General features: G+C 41.8%; 1 protein-coding gene across 1 annotated transcript in view; it reads left to right on the forward strand.

The window, feature by feature from the left end:
• Window positions 1–18183, forward strand: part of exoc6b (exocyst complex component 6B) — a 133035-nt gene that overhangs the window by 43864 nt on the left and 70988 nt on the right. Inside the window, 7 exon segments of the mRNA XM_003457345.5 lie at window positions 7280–7363; window positions 8264–8310; window positions 12509–12629; window positions 12725–12796; window positions 14240–14337; window positions 15117–15222; window positions 15459–15568. Of these exon segments, the coding sequence (XP_003457393.2) occupies window positions 7280–7363; window positions 8264–8310; window positions 12509–12629; window positions 12725–12796; window positions 14240–14337; window positions 15117–15222; window positions 15459–15568 (638 nt within the window).

Genomic DNA, 18183 nt, shown 5'->3' on the forward strand with positions numbered 1-18183 from the left:
ACTGCTTCAAGAGGGAGCAGTTGGCGTCTGATTGGTTGAATCAAGTAACAGGTGAGGTGTAATTGGTCCGTGGGGAGGGAGGAGAACTATGTACAGTAAATGGACTACACCGTATGGTGATTTTTCTCTTCTTACTGACTCCTTAAAGTGCTTTAAAGATGTGGAAGAGGCAATCAGAGAGGGGGTTATGATAAGAGCAGGGGTGAGATGTGGAGGCTAAGCAGGAGGAGCGAAAAGTGGAAGGAAAGAAGAATTTTCCACAAATCTCAGTCATTAGAGCCTCAGCAGCACTTGAACCAGCCCTGCTACATGTTGCTGAGGCCTCAATCAGCTGATTGGAGATAAGCTGTTGTGGAGAGTAGGGAGCAGAGGGAGGGAGGTCACGGGGAGGTTAAAAGGGCAAAAACAGGAAGACGAGGGTGAAAATGCAGCGAGAGAAGAGAGGGGAGGTTGGATGAGAAAGGAGGAATGAAGGACTCGAGATGAAGGAGAAAGGGGGGAGGAAAGGAGCACGCTGCTGCTCGGGAAGGTGTTGAAAGGATTGACCCCTGAACCTTCGGGGTCACACACTCTTAGACATTTATGTTCCCCCTCCCTCCCTCCTTCTCATCCTCCTGCTGCCGCCATTTGATAATATTTTCTTTGCATTTCTATTAAAATGTAGAAAGGACACAAGATTGGACGCACTCAAACTGTTTTGTGTGTTAAAATAAGCTGCGTTGCGGCGCTTTGAGTGACAAGACGTTGGGCGGAGATGTGGATTTAATATCAGAAAATAAAACCAGAGTTGTCCCACACAGTTTGTAGCACAGGGTAAAAAGTAGGAGGGGGAGGAGGAGTGTGTGTCTGGAAAATCACAAACACACACACACACACACACACACACACAGTCTGATTGTTAAATGTTTGAGAATGTCTTGTACTTCCACAGGCACACGCTTGTAGCACTTTCATTTATTTTTCTTGCAAACCTGGACGTGGAATCCCATTTGCAATCAAGACCTCCACTTTCTCCACCCCCCCCTCCACTATCCACTCTTCTCCCCTCTTTCTCTTTTCCACCTTTAAGGCCCACAATTTTCCACCCGCTGTGGAGCAGCGTAGAGCCTGAACAATACTCCTTTGTTACACTTGCACACGTACCGCACGTTGAGAAATGTGGGCAGAGCTGCGATGGATGTAAACACGGGCCTGAAGCCCAGCGTGTCGGGCAGAGACGAGGGAAGGAGAGGCGAGGCAAGCGGCAGTAGCAGCCAGTCCATCAAACTGGTCAGACTGGGAACTCTGAGCTGCAGCACGACAGCTGGAACAAAGCAGCTGCTCTAACAGATCCTTGAGTCTTTTTAAAATAAATAATTTTAGAGAGCATTACCATATACAGGCATTCGTCTACAGGGCTCGCAAAATTTCAAAATCCCTGGTAGCCCTTCGGGGAGGCACTCTTCAGTTTGTGGTAGCCCAAAATAAATTTAAGTAGCCTGAATAAAAAAGAGAGCAATTTTTTGATTGATGTTTTGTTTCCTGTTTTGTTTCCGTTACAATATTATACATTAAAGTATAATATTGTAACGGAAACAAAACATTAATCAAAAAATTGTTGAAACACAAATTACAACATTGTATAAAAATAACAATCATCAACTCAAATATTTGGTTCTAATTGAACAGAAATTTCTATGAACTTGTAAGAACTGTGTAGAACATGAATCAGTCTGTGTCAGATCCTGAATCTGAAATTTCCACTGAAGTCCCGGGTAAGAGGAACCAAGATCTAGGCCATTTTTTTAGAAGTTTGCAAAGACTGCTAAATGTTGCCAATGGTAGTTCACTCTTTGCAACATATACGCTGTTCTAAACAGATTTCTCAGGTTTATTTTTACTATGTTCTTTGCAATTGGTGTTTGTTCTGGGAAAGATATTGCAGACTGAGCAATAATGCATTTCTTGCATTTCTCATGGGTTCTAATGGGGGCCTTTCTTAAAATTACTGGTCCCAGTAACAAAGGCACTTGTCGACTCAGAAATCCAGGGAAAACCAACAACACACCCGGCAGAACATTGTTATTTACAGGGATGCACATAAGTGGTCCGCAGGTGCGCATTCGCTGTCAAAATAAAAGACGTGCACCAGATAAGAAGTTGCAATGCGCGTTTGCGTCCATATAAAAGGTGCTGTTTTTGTCCGCTAGAGTGGGATTTTCACGGCATATTCTGCACCACATCTCTGTGCGTTCATCATTTGTTTGAAGCCAGCTCACCTCCTGCAACCACTTTTCCGAGAATACGCGCTTCTTTTGCGGTTCGGACTCCTGACATTTCTTTGGAGGTGGAGGAACACCAAAGTAATTGTTTCTTAGACATCTTTAAGAGTTCTAAACAAATGTCTGTCCTCCTCCAGAAAATCTGGAGGCGCGTGTTGCAACTTCTTATCTGGTGCGCGTTTTTTATTTTGACAGCGAATGCGCACCTGCGGACCACTTATGTGCAGCCCTGGTTATTTAGCTTGTCATATTCCAGCCACAGAAATTCTTTTGTCCATGAAACCATAAAGCTGCACTTTCTTTTTGCCTCATAGTCTGATTTGTCATAACTTTTCCGTTTTGTGGTAAGCTTTTCTTTGGCTGTCCCTTCTTCACCCTGACCTGTCTTATTTGGCTCTGCAGAACTAAAATATATATCCTGCTGCTTTTACACACGCGCTCACATAACGGTCAGCGATTCTCTCCGCAATCAACCTCTCACATGTTTAAACTTGCTGTGGGAGATTTCACTTGTCAGGTTTGAATAGTAAGCTAATAAGTGATAAGACGATGTCAGAGGAATTGGTGCGCAATTAATCGTCACTCACCAATCAGTACTGCCGCTCTCTATACACAGTTCGCGCGATCGCAAAGTGAAAGCAAAAAACAAGCGCAAATTCAAACGCGATTTCAATATGTCACATATTGACAGTGGTTCCCCGATGCCAATGACACAATTACCCAGCTACATTTCCGAAAGAATGCAAAACCAATGACATATATTTTTCCTTCCTATGATAGCCCGACGGGCAGGGCTGAGATAGATTTTGGTAGCCCGACTGGAAAATTCGCTAGCCCCGGGACGTCGGGCTAGCGATTTTGCGAGCCCTGGTCTGCATGCGCAGTGCCTTTGTATTCATACGCACATGGTGGAAAAAGCATGGCGGCGACGCAGAATGAGAAGGGCGAAAGCGGATCGTTGAATGAAACGGATGAACCAGAGTTGGTTTGTAAAAATGCTGCAACTTCAGTGGTGTGGAACTGGTTTAGCTTTCGTCGATCAGATACACAATAAAGCACTATTTTTGGTAGAGCATGCTAGCGGGCCGTCGTTATTACCGTGTTGTTTGGAAAATATGGCACACTTAAAATCAATCCTTTGATTTTTCTGAAAATCGACAGTGCCCCTTATAATCCCGTGTGCCTTATGTATGAATTCTGGTTGTGTTTACTGACCTCGAAACAGTTTTATGTGGTGCACGGCGCTCCAAAATCTGTCAAATGTTTTAGTACGACTTTGCTAAGCTACGAAGCCGCACCGCTTGATGATGGATTGTCGGAGCTTTACGGCTATCGTAGGCAGGAGCCTCGCGGAGTGATACGTACTGTGCTTCAACATAATATTACCGTATTGCGTGTGTATAACCTCTTTAAGTTTTGTGGATATTATACATGGTTATGCTGAGGATATGTCGGCCAGTTTCCACTGGAAATGCCTTTTGGTTAAACTGTCAGCAAGGAATTTGCACTGTTAAATTTTTATGTAGCTTTAATGCACATAAAAAAAACAGCAGCTGTTTAAGTGGAAATACATTGATGTTTTGTTTTTTTGTTTTTTTTTTTTGCACTAATAAAGTTGTGGAGTTGTAAAGTACTTTGTCTAGTGTCAGTTATATCGTTATCGCAAATTTTCAAATGTATATCGTGATAAATATTTTTGGTCATATCGGCCTGCTCTAGCATCCTCTTTGCAACTAGGAAAAACATGTAGCTGCTTGGAGTTGAAAGTATTTTTTTCTGGACTTTTTAGCCTTTATTATGACAGGACAGTTCTGAGTTGACAGGAAAGCTGTTGCACACACCAAAACATACAGGCCTCTGCAATAGCCTCACAGCATTTGGGTCACATGCTCAGCCTTATTAGCTACGCTGGTGCCACCAAGTAGTTGTGGAGGTTGAGCATGCAACGCCTTCAACCTCTGAGCGACGATTGGCAATCATACAGTGCTGCACAGGTCACATGGTGGAAGGCAGCATCTCTCCAACAATTGCGGTCCGACTCGGTCACGCTGACAGATTGCTGAAGCTTCATTACCTTCATTCTTACCCCTCCGGTTTGGAAAAACCTGCCAGAGATGTAAAGTTGTAAAATCCTTCTTCTTTACCTTTTTTAAAGGGAGACAGGGGCGTAGAGGGCAATTTGACTCTGATACGAGATATAAATTTGCTAAATGAATCTTTTTGTATTAAATAAGATATAAAACTAGTAACTGAGACTTTGAGAAAACATTGTTTGTTTTAAAGTCTATTACATTTTATATATATGCTCTTATTGTTGGATGCTTATAATAAACATGGGCTGAAGTTTCAAATAAGGGGGTCAGGGTGATGGGATGTTGGGCTGTAGTGGGGGGAAAATGTCTATAAAGAGATCAAAAAGGTGGAAAAAGTCTGAATTCTTGACCTTTAGCAAGCAAATGTGTTTGTTTCAGTAAAGGTGGAAAACTGATGCTCAGTCCCGCTCACTCCAGTGGGAGGATGTAGTAGTGTGTTAATGAGGGGAACCTGCTTGTTATACTTTTTTTGTTGTAATTACACTGTTAGTTTGGTGGATGTGCATATAAAACCAAGATTCACATAATGAAGTTGGTGTGTGAACAGGTACATTCTCAGTATGGTCGTCTCAGACAGTATAGAGCGCAGGAGTAGACAAGCCCCACCCACCAGTTCCTCAAACCCTCTGTTTGTGTGGGACAGCCAATCAGAAGAAAGCTGATGCCATGAATATAAATAAATTGTATGTGAGCAGTTACTAGAAACATTTCTGTCTTTCTTTGTTACCAGGTTTTTGGTCGGGTTCATGTTGTCGTAATTTATTCACGTCCGATCCTCACGCTGTCCGATCCTCACGCTGTCTGATCCGTTCTTTCTTTGATTCTCTGCTGGTTCCACCTGGTGTTCTTCTCTCTTTCAGCTACTCTGTTTCGTTTATCTCTCCTCACCTCCTCTGGTGATGTTATAGTGTCGCACAAACACACGTACTGATCTCAGCCCCGTGTTTCTCACCCCGTGCTCGCGCTCTCTCAGGGACAGCGAGCGCTGTATAATGCAGAGTTCACAGCGGTTTGATGCCTCTCATTTGTTGAATACACATTGTTCCACTGAGGGTCAAACTGGGAATTAAAAAACACAGTTTTGTCACCTCCAAACAAGCTTAACCTAGTTCTGACACACTACCAGGGAGAGCTGTATTTCTACCATCCACCACATTGTTTTGTTGGTATCTTTGTTTTCAAAGGGCACGGTTTAATCAAGGGAACGACTAAAGAATGCAGCTGAACATGTTGCCAAAATCCACTCGATTTGTCACATACAGCACTTTAGATCTTCATTTTTTTAACAAATACTTTTTGTTGATATTCTTTTTTCTTTATTTAAGTTTTGAAAAGGATCCCGGACAGTTTAAACATGAAGGACAAGGTTGTTTGCAAACGTTAGAAATACAAAAGGGCGACAGACGAAGAGTGAGAAAGGGGAATTGTCCTTTATGGCTCAGTGACACTAGAGTCAAAATATTATGGCCATCGTATTATATTCATATTTGGCGACTGATCGCAGGTAATTGTGGCAACCATTTTCAATTGCTACTTTTAAGGCAGTGGCACAGGTCACCTGGTGACAGGCAAAGTTTTCCCTGGACTCTAAATGTAATGAGTCAATATGAATTTCTGCAACCGATTCATGATTTTTGTTGATTTATCGCAGTGAATTGCTGTATCAACACACACAGATTGTATATAATCGCCAACATGACCCCATTCAATCAGAAACTAATAGCAGACTGACTCTTGTCACCGTCTTGAAGCACTGAAATCTGATTGAAGGTGGCAGTGGTTGCAGACCTGTCTTCAAAGCAGCCTTTTCAAAGATGATGAGATCACAACTAATGTGACTGCAGCATTAGAGATTTGGTTAAAGTATAATGTTGGAAGCTAAGCTAGTCTCTTTAAATAACTGTGGCAATGGACTACAGGGAACATGAACATAGATGTAATTTCTGAATTTACAAATTTCATATTAAAGGAAACTTTACCTTCAGGAGGAACGCCTTCAACACCGTTTGTGCCACCAAAAGCAGCATACACTCAGTCTGTGTGTTTTCTGGGACCAGGTTATTGGCAGTGGGGTTAGGCCTCCAGGACTGGACTTGTTCCAGGGTATCCAATAGATGCTCTGTGGCATTTGGGTTGGTGCTCGCTGAGCTGTTCCTGAGCAGGTTTTATTTTACGATGGAGCATATTATCCTGCCTGGTGCTGCTGTTGGGGAGTGCTTTTTGCCATGAGCATATGCATATCAAAGTGACTAATACATGAATGCTGGCACAAATTGTATTCATTTGTTTTTGAAGCTGTCAAATGTCAAAGTTGGTAAAACAGTGGTGTTTTTGTGTTTGTGGTGTATTTTTATTCCTGTATCTGACCTCCTACATGAACAGTAACGTCAGCTGGGTAGATATACGTGCGCTGGTCTGGTCAGTAGCTCAGGGAGCTTGTCATGTTATCTGCCCACTCCTGGGCTTTTATCTCTGAGCTCACCGGTTACTGTGGGATCTGGATATGTGTGTGTGTGAGAGAAAGAGAGAGAGACTTGTGGCCTATCTTAGCACAACAGAGATAAGGGAGAGAGAGCTTCAGTGTAATGGGAGGAACAGATACGAGATGGTCAAGTTTAGACAGCTGATTCTGTGTCTCTTGTGTGGGTGCTTTTAGTTTTGATGTCTGAGCGGTGATGCTAGCCAGCCATCAAAGGCAGCTTCCCTATCTCCCTCTTACTCACGTATGCACTAACATGACCTTCTCCACCCTCATGTGGGTCTACCCTTTTGATTTTGTACCTCATTACATGAGTTCTTCCCCTGATGTCTACCAGCCTCAATTAACTTGAAACACTGGGTTGTATGCTTCTGTTGTTGGCGCTTCACAGGCTGTACTTGCAGTCCACCCGTGCAGCTGTTCTTACCTCCAGTTTGTGTTTTTAGGGTTTGCGTGATGTGTTTGAGAACTACTACAGAAAGCAAAGGAGGAAACAGGCCCGCCTCGTACTGCAGCCCCATTCTAACATGGTATGACTCTGCACCCTCACTTTGTGTGTTACTCGATGCACTGTTATGTCCACACACTCCTAACTACACTGACTCCACCCTACCCCTGCACACACACACACACTGTCAAGCTGATTCAGCAGCCAAGGCCTCACTCACACAGGCCTAGACTGGCCAGTGACCCCCTGGCAACCACCGATGTATATCCCAACATGTTGGCATGTGGTTGCTGGCTTTCTACTGGTCAAAAACTACTCTAATACTCTACTGGTTAAACTGGTCAAAAAAAGGTATATGTTGCTCCAAAGGAAACCTTCTCATGAACGCTTTGGACACCTTAAAATTAAGCTTAAGATAGAAAGATCACAGAAACATGATAGTGTTGAGAACAAAAGGCTAATTCTTGCCCAACGAAATGAAACTGCAGAAAGTGCAACACAAACCAGAAACTGAGAGCATTCACTTTCAAAGTAAAGCTTTTGCCTTACTGCTACAACTGGAGGGTTTCAAGATTTGCAGCTTTTATTTTGAAGGCGAACATTAAAACACACTGAAATTAAATGTAATTACTTCCCTGTTGCAGGACTGTGTTATAAAGCCTGTACCGTTTATCCTGTAAACATGTAGATAAACAGTGGTTGGACAAAATTGTTAGAATGAAAAATACAACAACCTCACATAGAAATACAGTCAATGTCTCTGTCAGCTGAAAATGAAGAACAAATGTTGCTAATGCATAAAACAAAGAATTTAGATGCATATATTTGAGTAATTGGTTGGTTTCTCTGGTATAAGTTTGTTTGCTGTTATTCTGATATTTGTCTATTTCCACATTATTAGTAACTTTATGTATTTCCACTGCTGTTGGACTCCTCCCCTTTTCTCCCTCTGTTTGGCCTTTGTGTTTTTATTTATTTCTAGCATGAAACTCTGGAGGGATACCGGCGGTACTTCAATCAGATTGTTGGGTAAGTTTGCCCACCCGCTTTTATTTATTTCCTACCCCTTGAAGTTTTTCTAATTTCCTTCTTTAATTTCAGCCTAATTGAAAGTGAACTTTTGCCAAAACGTCAGAATGAAAACGTCTGTTTAGAAATATTTGTAAATATTTTCAAATTGGCTCATAACAGATTTCCACCGACCGACCATCCGCCCGCTCATTGTGAGATTTCTGTGTACCTTGGCAGAGGTGGAGGAACGTTTGAGTGAAAGCAAACATTCAGCATTTAGCAGCACCTCATTTCATTTCTTCTGAGTGACTTTTGACCGTTTGACATCTTTTCATCTCCCCTCCTATCCAGCTGTTATTCCTGCCCCTTTTTTTTTTTTTCCACTCGCACCCCATCCTCCTCCTTTTCTTTACTGTCCTCCCATCCATCACTCCATCCCACTTCTATGTTGCATCTACACACATGTCCGCTCTTTCTCTCTCACATGCACGCAGCAGTGAGGATTGATAGTGTGTGTGTGATGGCAGTTGGCGTGTTGCTGTTATTCCTTCTGTCTGTCTCGCTGGAGCAGACGCTTCTATAAACACTGGACATCAGCTCAGGCTCGTGCACTCACCCTCAGGTCTGTTATTCCCATCTGAAGTGCTGGAAAGTGCCATCCTTTGTCTGTTATCCACTGGTGCTTCTTCATCCATGTCTCCCCCCCCCGCCCAAAATATTCTTTCATCTGCGCTCACTGTTGAGATTAAACACTTCAAAATAACTCCAGAGCTTATTAATAAAGTTTCCTTTAATATCTGCATTTATTTTTAATGTAATAGTTTTGCATGCCCACAAAACAAGAGTTAGTAACTGTGCGTATTTATATAAGGAAACTTATGGAGGCTGAAACTGCCAAAACAACAAAAAAAAGATTAAATGGATGCATTAAATTACATCAAAATTTATTTTTAAAAATCTGTATTTATTGAATTTACCCTTTTTATTTTTTACATTAATCATGTTTTACATTTGTTTCATTCATCACGCCATGTTTGTCTTCCAACTTACTAACTGAAGGTTTCTCACAATATAAATGGCTGCCTCCAGGAGGCGCTCATTAGAGAGCAGAGGCGCTCGGCTAATCCATCTGAAAATGATACCAGTCATTGATGAGCCAATGAATAAGCAAACAGAGAAATGGATATTAATGTAATGAACTCGCTGTTGAACTTCAGAGTTGACAGGTTCTCTTTGCAGATCCAAACAGATTCACGCTGAGCATGTGTGTGTTAGATATGGAGAATGTTACGCAGCCTGCAACCTCATCCAGTATGACCAGTTTGGCCCTGGGTTATTGTTAGTCTGCTGAGACACGTCCTTGGAGAATGCCAAGTTGTCCATAGGACTGGATAAAAAAACCCTAATATGTAAATTGGAATAGAATAGGAGAAGAAAAAGTTGATTGGTTAACATGATTAATGACCTAATAATTGGCTGTCTAAATCAGGTTCAGTCACTTTCATTGATGTGGTACATTTAAAAACAGGATTTGTACCAAAGTGTTTTCTGGTTGATGTTTTTAAAGCATAAATCTGACATAAATGTAAATCAAATGAAAACCAAAGCTTCTCAAATGTGAAGCTGTTCTGTAGCAACATATCAACATTTTTTAAGTTACAGTTACAGTACAGAAGTTTGTGCTTTGTTGTGCTGTGGTACAAAGTAGGTAGAGGATGCTGCTTGGTCTTCCAAAAAAAAGTGCACAAATCTTTTAGTTTCTCACATGAAGAAAAAGCTGGAAAAAGTAAAAATGTGTTGAAGAGTGAATCTCATCATATTTATTCCCTTCAGTAATAGCAAAGAGAAAACTAACCATGCATAGCCGGGCCACAGATCCAACCACACTGCGGCTCATTGTGGCCTGGCAGTGCTCGTGGGCACTGGTTTGAGTTAGACGTGTTGTCAGTGGACGTAAACCAAAGTCACTTTGCAGGCGATTTGATCCGTTTCACACAGGCGTCATTTCAAGACAGCAGCACAACGTGTGACTGACGGGTTTGTTGCTGTGCTCAGATATCAGCATCTTCGCACGCCTGGCTGGGCGAATGTGCCGTTTGCCTGGCTGTCATTTGCACTTGCAAATGATTTTAAATCAGAGAAACATGGCAGCTCGTCTGGAAAAGTTTTCAGAATTCACTCAAACTATCCCAAAGTAATCTCAGGGTGAAAATAAGCCACACAAGTGTTTGTCTTTTATTTGAGATCGGTGATATCTTTGAACAGTCCCTTCCTCTGCAGTCCAGAAACATGTTTTCATTTGCGTTCCTATTTTAATTCACCATGCAGCTGATTTTAAGGATTGTTTTCCATAAAAACATCTTGTAGAAAAAAAAAACTGGATCACAAAGAGAAAGATGAACCAAAGAAAACCATTTGTCATAGAAAAGATCAGCAGCTTTATTTTTATGAAACCCAGATTTCACATTTCTATGAAATGTCTGACATGATGGAAAATACAGTTATTGTCAAGAGTAGCAGATGGATTAATAAACTGAAACCTAATCTAGATGCTGGTCTTTTAACTGCTTCGCTTATGTGAAAGTATTTCTAACCTTGGTCCGGAAAACATGACAGTACTGTTATATTTGCAAGAGGCAGTATTAAAATCAGTATCCCTTGGTCCTCAAAGACAAAATGGATCCAAAGCCAACTCAGTCTTTCTTACCAATGAGTCTGAGTACAGCGAACACACAACTGGATATGTTGCCATCTTCCACATGTAGTTTTTTCCTGCTTTCTTCTTTGTCTTTGTTGTCTTCTTGGTCTTTTCCATCTTCTTAGTCTTCGGCTTCTTACCTTGTCGTTGTCTTGTTTCTTTTTTTTCTTCATTTTTTTCCATCTTCATTGTCTTCACCGTCTACAGGATAACCTAGAACACCGTGTGCTGCCTTATTCCGTCCCAAAAGCTGCTTGCTGTATACCACATCAAAAGAAACTAGTACTAGAATTTCATTATGAGTTTTGGTGACATCTCTAGAGCTTACACCAGAAATCCATGTAACCTTTGAACTTTATCGGTTGGCTAAATAATTAAACAAGTATTGTGAAGACTTCCATATAGAAAGATGTGTTGCCACCTGATGAACCAGCTTGTCCTAATTGGGGGGAGATTTTTCTCCATGTGACTTTTAAAATGTTGTGTCTCCAAAGACGCAGCATCTTGACCAGGCTGAAGATGTTTAATGTTTAGTCTTCTTTATGAAGACCTTGTTCTGAATAGTAGCAAGTCAACTTCTTTTAACTGTCATATTTGATTCGCCGCATCAAAATCTGTAAGAAATGGAACAGTTTATCTAGTGTGGATCTATCCATGAGTAGATTTTGATAGCGTGGCATGATGTAAAAATTAATGGCATCTCCTGTCAGCTGCTTCAATGTCTTGCCAGTTTCGTTTCCACTGGTTTTCAGGTCTAGTTGAACAGAAAGAAAGTAGCTCCTGCACGAACGGGATTAGAACAACGTCTGTGGAAGGTTTTGTATCACTGGCTTTGATTTGTGACATTGCTGCTAAGGTTTTAGGTTTTTTGTTGTTTTTTTGTGGTGCGTAGGGGACTAAACAGAAAGCGCAATTCAGTTCTATAACATTCAAGAGGAGGCAGACTTCTCTATAGCACATATATCAAAAACTGGGCAGCCAACTCCAGAACAGTCTAAAGGATAAATGTCACTGCAGCTCAGTATTCTGCCAAATATGTGAATCTGATTTACGGGTGGACTGTCCCTTTAAATCTGTTTGTATATCCCTTCCAAAGTGCACCTAAGACGAATCCAATTTTAATCCAGGAAACACTCCTACTCAAATATTTTTCAAGTGATATCTCATTTATTTAATTTGTACGTGTAAGTGTAACAAGGACAATTTGCTGTTGCGCTGGAGGTTTCAGGCCAAGCTATTTCTTGGATGGTAATGGTAGAAACACTCTGGCACCTATCCTGCTGGTTTTTGTGCATATTGAACTGTAATATAACATGCAAATTAGTGCGCTTCAGTGAGCTAGGTGGATTTGGACAGAGCCCGGCACTCAGTATTTATGCAAAGCTAAGCTAACCATGTCCTGGCTCCAGCAGGAGTGGTATTGTTCTCCTCCTCTTACTTTTGGCAGGAGCGTGATTAGGTATATTTACCAAACTGCCTAAGTAATTCCGTCTGTCTCTCTGTTCTCCTCGCTTGCAGCTTCTTTGTTGTGGAGGATCACGTCCTGCACACCACACAGGGTTTGGTCAACAGAGCATACGTAGAGGAGCTTTGGGAGTTGGCGCTGTCCAAAATAGTCGCTGCCCTGAGGACGCACTCTGTGAGGCGAATCACACACACTCATTAAATACGAAATGCATGTTTCCACAAAAGTCCGAAATGACACAGACACACCCCTCCCTCCTGTTTCCTTAGTCATACTGTGACGACCCTGACCTGGTGCTGGATCTGAAGAACCTCATTGTCCTGTTTGCTGATACTCTGCAGGTATGTGTGTGATTAATTCCTAATATTTCACTTCGAAAGGAAGGAAATCCTCTCGTTCCCTTTCGCATCACGCTATGTGAAATGCTGTTGTGTTTTTGTACTTCTTGTTCGGTTATCTTGGCACACGTCTCCTAAGACATTTGACCCCAGAGGCCCGTGATTCTTGTTCAAAGCATGTTTTGTAGTTTTTAAAAAACAGACTGCTGCCAGTCTCTTAAAAAAAGAGACTTTCCGTCTTAATTCGTCCGTTTTTAGAAATGGACCTTAATCATGTGCTGTCAGTTTGCGCTCCATCCATTTATTTTCTGGCTGTATTTATGAACTAGCCTGGATGGATTGAGTGTGATGTATGAGAGGATGAAGGGGAGATAGAGGGGATGTGGGTGAAAACCGGATGGGAGAAACATTCAGAGAAGAGTGAGGCAGATTAAAGGCGGGGGAGTGATGAATGTGTGGTTCGATGTCCAAAAGTCATTCACGTACAGAGATGAAGTGCTGCTGAATGGCTAAATTATTTCTCATTGTTTATGTTTGAGGGCGTTTCTGTTTTATTTTATTATTATTTTTTGGAAGTCTTCTGTATTTCTTCCAGCAGAGAGGAAACTATACCATGGGGTTTTCTTTATACCAGACTCTGTCTTATGTCGAAGGCATGTTGTTTTCCAACCTCATTTTAATTGGTCCTTCCATCAGTCTTTATTTTGACATTTCAGACATTTGATGCAAAATGTTGTTTTGAAAAATCAAATAATTACGTGTTTAATCTCATCTACCTGTATCAACTTAAAGTCCTCCTAGAATGAAGTCTTGTCAGACAGCAGCCATGTTAGCCAGATATGTGCTGTCACAATCTTCCCAGGAACATGTCCCAGTGAAAACAGATCGTTCAATCTCAGAGAAACTGCAAAAAACCCAAGAGCTTGCAGCTTAGACTTTACGAGCCTCGGTTAGCTCATAACAGTGCAGTTACAAAAAGACTAAACAAGTATGGCTTGCTTATGAGGTTTGCCAGAACAAAGCCACTTCCCTCTAAAAAGAACGTCACAGCACAGCTTAAGTTTGCAAAGTTGCATCTTAGCAAACCACATGTGCCACATCTGCAGAAACCCAAACACAGCATATCAGCATAAACACCTCATACCAACTGTCAAGCACAGTGGTGGAGGCATGAACATTTGGGCTTGTCTGTCTGCTCCAATCTCTGTGCAAATATCCTTGGACAAGATACTAACCCCAAAATTGCTCTCCGATGCATCCATCAGAGTGTGAATGCGTGTGAATGTTAGATAGAAGCACTTGCGTAAAAAAAAACATGGATGTGAATGAGGCAAGTTGTGTTAACCATTTAAGTGCTCAGAGCAGAAACGTGCCATATAAGCACCAGACCATTTACCATTTACTTGGGTGAATTCACATCAAGATGCTCTTCTTTCCCTTCTGCAGGGTTATGGTTTCCCTGTGTCTCAGCTGTTTGACATGCTGCTGGAGATTAGGGAGCAGTACGGAGAAATCTTGCTCAAGAGATGGAACATCACCTTCAGGTAGCGAACGTTTTGTTTCCACACTGATAGCTGTTTTTCAGTAGCTGAGTTCTTAATACTCGAGTGCGTGCCGCACTGACCTTCACCTCTCTAACGATAAGGTCATGCAGCTCGTACACACACATATTTGTACACCAGCGCATGTCTGTGGGAAACGTCCTGGTTTTGAAGTTTTACAACCAGCCAGAGGGAGGAAGTGTTTAAAACAACGTCCGGAACATTCTCTGCCCTTCAATGGGTACTACCCCCTACAAAACTCTGAGTGTGAGAGAGAGAGTGAGAGAGGGTGTGTGTGTGTGTGTGAGAGAGTGTGTGTGTGTGTTTGTTTGTATTTGGGCTAAACGTGCCATTGTTTCAGCACCACTTTTGTCCAATGACACCAGTGGGACTTGCAGCAGTGAGAACGGACAAACAAACACACACTCCCTCTCTCCTTCCTCCATCTTTCTCTTTCACACACACACACACACACACACACACACACACACACACATCGTGGAAGCCACAGGAATGTTGTGTTGTATTGTTGGGGAGAGGGAGAGAGCGCGCTCCGGTTCACGGCCTCTCCATGGAACGTTGGAACGTCCGAACTCTGGAGTGCCAAAAAGACGCGGGGGTGGTGAAAGAGGGCAGGGTGGTAAGAAAACCTCAAGAATTAAAACGACCCCCAATGGGATGATTGTTTATATGTATCCTCTGTGGGTGTGGGTGTGTGTTGACCTCTTTGGAGAAGATGGGAAGTTATTTACCTGATTTATTTGTTTCTTTGCCCTCTGCAGGCAGGTGATAGACCAGGACAACTACAGTCCAATCCCAGTCTCAACGGAGAAGGAGTACAGACAATACACTTCCCAGTGTCCCTTTCAAGACCCCGAACTGGAAAAGGTAGAGAACATAGACGATATAAAAGTGTGCAAAGAGAGAAAATATACCCTGAAAAGTGCTGCATGTTGCTTCCTGCAGTCATGTCAGTTTAATTTCTTCCATGCAAAAGCTTCTTCCCTTTAGGAGCTCTCAAGAAAAAACTACCACTATGCTTGAACTTGCTCAGGTTAGCTTTTGTGCAGTATGTGAATTAAAGTTTGAGTAAAATCTCTTATTTTTCGCCCCATTTCCTCCAGCTTCCCTTCCCAAAGAAGCTTCCCTTCTCAGAGTTTGTGCCAAAAGTCTACTGCCAGCTAAAAGAGTTCATCTACGCTTGTCTGAAATACTCTGAGGACCTTCATCTCAGGTACATGCGCTGCGTGCATACACTCCTCTGCCACTGACAGTCCTGGGGTCAGAGTTTAGTGCTTTTGATTTTACAGATGCTTCTATAAACAGCATGGCAACACTGGTTAAGGACAGCCAGCTGAAGGTGAATAGATTTGTTCTGTTCACCTTGAATCTGTTTCTCTGTGGGCAGCAAGCAAACAGTGAAATGCATTCAGTGACAGTCGTGGTTTACAAGAATCAGAAATGATTGTAGCTCCAGATATGAGTCACTTCAGTAAATCTATGTTGGTAGACATCTAAAAATGTACACTACTGTACAAAAGTCTTGCACACGCCTCGTTGTATATATTTGAGAAGAGCTTGAAAGTCAATATTTAGTACAGCCACCTTTTATTCTTCAGTAAAGCTTGAACTCTCTTAGCTTTCTTGTGATGTCTTTAAGTAGTTCTCCAGACTTCTTGAAGGATATTCAAAGTTCTTCTTTGGATGTTGGCTGACTTTTGTTCTGTTCTTTGTCAAGATGATCCCACATGTTGACCCAAGTTTGAATTCATCCCTCTGTAAGACCTGTTGCCACTAATGTTCTTGTGTGATTTGGCATAGTGCAGCCGTTTTTCCCTGTTTGGCACAAAATAAAGAAATTAGGGGTTGCTCAAGACTTTTGCGCACAGTATTGTCTAATAGATCTGATGCTATAATGAAGCTTCCCACAAGGAAAGGAAATACAAATGAAATAGATAAATATGCAGGTCTCTGTGTTAAACCTCAGGCTCACAGCATTTTCATATCCACCAGTGCCAGTTACACTCTGATCATCTCCCACATCATTCCAAATAGTTATACATTCCTGGCAGCACAGAAGTCGTATTGTCTTATCAAATTATGTTTTTGTGATTCATTTAAATAGTTTACTCCCCAAATTGTGCACTCTGTAAGAGAAGCTCAAAAAATATATGGAAAAATATATACGGAAGCTGTTCAGTCACTGAGGTCTCATTTGAGCTTGATTTAGAGTTTAGACAAATAGAAACAATAGAAACAAATAAAACGCCAGGACTTTTTCCCCCCTCATTGCTCTTTTCAAACATATTTAGGTTTTCCACTTCTTTTTACATTCGCTCACGTCGCTCATTGGGTGGCTGTAGCTCAGGTGGTAGAGCAGGTCATCCACTGATCGGAAGGTTGGTGGTTCGATTCCTGGCTTCCCCTAGTCTATATGCCAAATATCCTTGGGCAAGATACTAACCCCAAATTGCTCTCCGATGCATCCGTCGGAGTATGAATGTGTGTGAATGTTAGCTATGAAGCACTTAGAAAGATGTGCTTGTGCGAATGGGTGTGAATGGGTGAATGCACAAGTTGTGTAAAGCGCTTTGAGTGCTCAGATGAGTAGAAAAGCGCTATATAAGAACCAGTCCATTTACCATTTACCATTCTGATTGTTTCAAAAATCTCATCCCAGGAATTTGCTGCTTTTTGTGAGTCCTTATATTGATGCTATGATTCTTATTCCTCATATTGAGGAGATGATTGTTATTCTCTGATTGATAAATTCCAAAACTACTAGGAAGGTGCAGCTTATAGCTTATAGCACAGTGTTTCAGGGGAGATCGTGGTTATAGCGTAGCTACTGTGCAAATTTCCTGCTGAAGCATAAATGTCCAGAAACTCATCACTTCACCTACAAAATGTCGTCTCTCATTACCTCACAAAAATCATTTACAGTAAAAGATTTAGATGAGATTGTATTAGCTGTCTTTAGTTATAACAAAATCTGCATTTGCAATGACTGCACACTGATGCGGACGTATCAGTCTCTACCATGTAGTTGGGTAACTATCTGTAGTACTTATAAAAGGTCATTCAAAAGTCATTGAAATGGGCTTTTGTGTGAGCAATTATAAGTGTTTTTTATTCAGGCAAATATTTTCACCAGGTCAGGATCAACTGTTGCAGCTCAAACAATTCAGATTTTACCACAAACTTTTATGCCTGCACACCTTCTCCCATTCATTCTCACTGACACACACACACACAAACACTCAGCACATAGCAGGCGCTGCTTGGTTGATTGGTTCTTTCCATTCTGACCAGGGTTTTTGTCTCATTAGATTTGGCTCGAGTGGGATACAGCATGCACACACACACACACACACACACGCACACACACACACACACACACACACACACACACACACACCTTTGCAATCAAATACAGCTTCTGTTCCATGTTCTGAAAAGGTTAAATGGTAGGCGTGTGTGTGTGTGGGTTATGGTTGATGGAAGAATTAACTAAAACAATGCAGCTACTTTTCTACTGAGAAGACGAGCAATCAGGAAACAACTTCCGCTGTCCAGAGGGATTCAGCAGGCCTGGGCCTCAGCCAGACAAACCCAAACACACAAACATACACACACAAACATGCACACATGTTGAAGAGCATTCACACACACACATGAAATTTCCCCTTTAATGTAAAACCTAAAGATCCTCATTTTGAGCTTGAAAAAGCCGAACAAAGAACTGAACATTCACTTCCAGAATAACACGTGCTCCAGGTCCTTCAGTTTGAAACACATTATTAGAGTCGTGTTCCGATTTGCGTTGTGCCGTTAAACTGAATAACATTT

This window comes from Oreochromis niloticus, linkage group LG3 (genome assembly GCF_001858045.2).
Source record: "Oreochromis niloticus isolate F11D_XX linkage group LG3, O_niloticus_UMD_NMBU, whole genome shotgun sequence".
Classification (NCBI taxonomy): domain Eukaryota; kingdom Metazoa; phylum Chordata; class Actinopteri; order Cichliformes; family Cichlidae; genus Oreochromis; species Oreochromis niloticus.